This window comes from Palaemon carinicauda, chromosome 19, assembly GCF_036898095.1.
Source record: "Palaemon carinicauda isolate YSFRI2023 chromosome 19, ASM3689809v2, whole genome shotgun sequence".
NCBI classification, from domain to species: Eukaryota; Metazoa; Arthropoda; class Malacostraca; order Decapoda; family Palaemonidae; genus Palaemon; species Palaemon carinicauda.
In genome coordinates, this window is record NC_090743.1 from 88,005,616 (window position 1) to 88,009,736 (window position 4,121).

The 4,121-nt window shown below is 39.7% G+C and overlaps 1 protein-coding gene across 1 annotated transcript; it reads left to right on the forward strand.

The window, feature by feature from the left end:
• Positions 1-1,617: 1,617 nt before the first annotated feature.
• On the forward strand, positions 1,618-3,396 carry LOC137659127 (zinc finger BED domain-containing protein 5-like). Its single transcript, XM_068394200.1, has one exon. It carries the CDS (start codon positions 1,618-1,620, stop codon positions 3,394-3,396), a length of 1,779 nt encoding a protein of 592 aa, XP_068250301.1.
• Positions 3,397-4,121: the final 725 nt, after the last annotated feature.

The window sequence follows — 4,121 nt, forward strand, 5'->3', positions numbered from 1 at the left end:
ATTCTCCATTCATCATCTTCTACTTCTAGCTTCATATGCCTCAACCATGCAGGCCTGGGTCTTCAAGCTCTTCTAGTTCCTTATGGAGTGCGAAGAGCATGACCAAAGTATCTCCATCTACACCTCACCATGATCTGATCTATATGTGGCATTTATTTAATCTCTCATATAGTTTCACTTATAATCCTTTCATTCTATTTAACTTCCAATATTCTTCGGAGGCCTTTGTTCTCAAATCTACATTGTCATAACATGACTCATGTCCATAGAGTAACACCGATCTCACTAAACTGATATATAGCATGATTTTTATAATTTCCGCCGATTTGATTTCCAAATTTTACTTAACACAGCCATTGTCTGGTTTGATTTTTCTCAATCTATCATTAAATTCAAATTCTGACGACCCTGTATTGGAGATCATTGTTCCTGAATATTTAAATGATTCCACCTCACTTATCCTTTCTCCGTTCTGATCATCTCTGTTTTCCTGTAATTATCTAGTGCCCAACCTCATATGATATTTCATTTATTTTTGTGAGCAAGGTTTGCAAATCCTTTGGCGTTTTGCTAGCAAGAAAAGCCTCATCAGCATACTTCAGGCCTGCTAATTTCCTATTACCAATCCAGTACAATCCTTTTCCGCCATCAGAAACTGTTTTATGCAGTAAGAAATCCGTGACGAAGATAAACAATATAGGTGACAACACATTCCCTAAGAGTACTACATTGTTCACTGGAAATTCACAAGATAGAACTCCATTACCAACAATCTTGCACTTGCTATGCTTAGGAACAAATTTAATCTAATTTACATATTTACGAAGAATCCTCACAAATTGCCCGTCACACTCTATCAAAAGATTTTTTATGGTCCACAAATCCCATCAAAAGGGGATTTACATATTTTACAAGTGACTATACCAGTGGTTCTCAAACTATGGGTCGCAACCCAAAGTTGGGTCGCGAGATCAATTTTGATGGGTCGCAGGGACACAGGAACATTATCATGCTTTCAGTGTTTCAGTGTATTTCAGTTGCTTAATTGAATTATTTTTCTTTAACCACAAATTACTTTTGTTATGTATGTTCATCTTCCCCCCACCTCCCTCCTCCTGGGCCCCATGTAATGGTGTCTCTGACAGGAAAGACTCCTGTATCAAACGCGTATGTTGGACTGGCAGTGGGCCCGTGTATGCTCGCGCGCGGTGTCTATTTTCCACCGACCGCAGGCGAGGGAGGTTGTGCCGTTTGCAGTCATTTGTGTGAGTAGAGTGTGTGTGTGTGTTGTATAACTATATAATATCTTGTTTCATATACTACTTACTATATTTACTAAATAATAATAATAACTAGCAGGGATACCCGGCTTCGCCCGGGTTACAATGGCAAGAGATGAAAACATTGCAAGTCTGTGTCTGTCTGTCTGTGTCTGACTGTCTGTCTGTGTCTGTTTTCGTCTCTCTCTGTCTGTTTTTGTCTCTCTGTCTGTTTTTGTCTGTGTCTGTCTCTCTCTGTCTGTTTTTGTCTGTGTCTGTCTCTCTCTGTTTTTGTCTGTGTCTGTCTCTTTTTACATACCATTTGTAAATTACAGAGTCTGTTTTTGTTATTTTCAGAATGGCGAAACGATCATACAAGGATGCCTTCCTAGACTTCGGATTCACAAACATCGTTGATCATGGAATAATCAAGCCTCAGTGTGTTATCTGCTGCGAAGTTCTGTCAAATGAGTCGCTGAAATCTAATAAGTTGAAAAGACATCTGACTTCAAAGCACCCTCAACATGCTCTCCAAGAGAGAGCTTTTTTTGAAAGAAAAGAAGCTGCTCTGAAACGACAAAGGTTCAAGACACCTGACAATCCAGCAGTAGTGGCTTTGAAGCAAGCCACATTGGCATCATATAAGGTTGCATGGAGAATTTCAAACAAGAAAGCACCCCACACTATTGGAGAAGATCTCGTCAAGCCTGCAGCCATTGACATGGTAAAAACGGTGTGTGGAGAAGACGTAGTAAGAAAACTGGAAATTATCCCGTTGTCAAATGACACTGTGCGCAGGAGAATAGTGGACATGTCACTTGATATCAAACACCAAGTAGTAGATCGCATCAAGGCCAAGGGAGCCTTTAGCTTGCAGCTAGATGAGTCAACAGACGTAAGTGATAACGCCCAACTGTTAGTTTATGTTAAGTATGAGGGGCCAGTAGATCTGGAAGAGGAGTTTCTCTTTTGTCGTGCATTGCCAACAACCACTACAGGAGAAGATATTTTTCAAATGGTTGACCAGTTCTTGAAAGAGGAAGAACTTTCATGGACAAACTGCTTCAGCATTTGTTCTGACGGAGCACCAGCGATGCTTGGGGCACGAAAAGGCTTCACAGCACTTGTAAAAAAAGTTAATCCCATGGTTAACGTTGTGCATTGCCTGCTACATCGTGAAAATCTGGTTGGTCGACACCTGTCACCTGGACTGAACGAAGTGATGAACGAAGCAGTTCAAATTGTCAACTACATCAAAACTAGTGCACTGAATACTCGGTTGTTCGAGCAGTTATGTGCCGATTTCGACGCAGAACACAGGCATCTCCTCTTCCACTCAAACATCAGATGGTTTTCAAGAGGAAAATTACTACGACGACTACTGGATCTTCGGGATGAGTTGGAATTGTTCCTGATTGAAAAGAAATGCGGCTTAGTGAACATATTGGCGAACAAGATGTGGCTCCTACAAGTGGGGTATCTCAATGACATTTTTGTTGCACTCAACAATCTGAATATCAGCATGCAAGGCCGCAACCAGACAATTGCTGGAGTTACAGAAAATCTCTCTTCTTTCAAATGCAAGCTAAAACTGTGGTTAAGCAACGTGAAGCGAGGGAAATTTGCAGCTTTTCCTAGTGTGGCAGAATTTCTAGAGATGTGGGGGGAGACATCTCAGAATGATGCCAAAATTTTTATTGTACCACACTTGACTGAGTTGATGGCAGAGTTTGACAGACGAATTCCAGAAGAACACATTCGAACCCAGTCGTGGGTGAGAAATCCTTTCAACATAAATGTTGAAGACCTGCCAGAAAGCGTTCCAGGACTCCCAGAGCAACTTATTGAGGTTCAAAATGAACATTTGTTGAAGGACCTCTTCAAGGAAGTATCTCTTTTTGAATTCTGGATTCAGGTAAAGAAAGAGAAGTCTATAGTAGGAGTTGAGGCGGTGAAAGTGTTGCTCCCATTTGTAACAACATACCTTTGCGAGCAAGGTTTCTCGGCTCTGACTCATATGAAAAATAAGTCGAGGAACAAGCTTAACCCCGAGCATGATATGAGATGCAGCCTTACGACAATGATTCCACGATTTGATAAACTGGTAAACGAGAAGCAGCACCATGGATCCCATTAATTTAGTTTTGTGGATGAAAAACAGTGCCATGAATTCTATTAATTTAGCTCTGTGAATTAAAAGCAGTGCCATAGATTCTATTAATTTAGTTTTGTGAATTAAAAGCAGTGCCATAGATTCTATTAATTTAGTTTTGTGAATTAAAAGCAGTGCCATGGATTCTATTAATATAGTTTTGGGAACGAAAAGCAGTGCCATGAATCCTGTTCGTTTAGTTTTGTGAAAAGGAAAAGCAGTGCCATAAATCCCACTAGTTTAGTTTTGTGAATGAAAAGCTGTACACATTATTTTTTTTCCAAAATAAAGTGTATATATCATTGCATGTTTTCTTTCTCTTCACTTTACTCTGGGTCGCGAAGGAATGAAATGTTTCAAATAGGGTCGCTCATGAAAAAGTTTGAGAACCACTGGACTATACCATATGTCTAAAATGAAAATTTGGTCAGCACAACTTTTACCTTCTCCAAATCCTGCTTGTTCAGCTCTCGGCTTTTCATCAATCTTTCTCTCTAGTCTGTTTAGAATGAGCATAATATATATTTTTATTACAATTGATGATGTAAGTGTGATGCCTCTATAATTATTGGAATCAGCCAGACCTCTTTATTTGCCATTTTGATCAACACTTCTAGCTCCCATACATCAGGTTTTGCCTCTATATGCCACAATTCACAAAATAATCTTATAAGTATTTTGTGAGTCACTTCATTTTCGGCCAAAATCAT

What these genes read in the sequence shown, in the direction of transcription:
- LOC137659127 (XM_068394200.1), top strand. Translation starts at nt 1,618, where the DNA reads ATGGCGAAACGATCATACAAGGATGCCTTCCTAGACTTCGGATTCACA.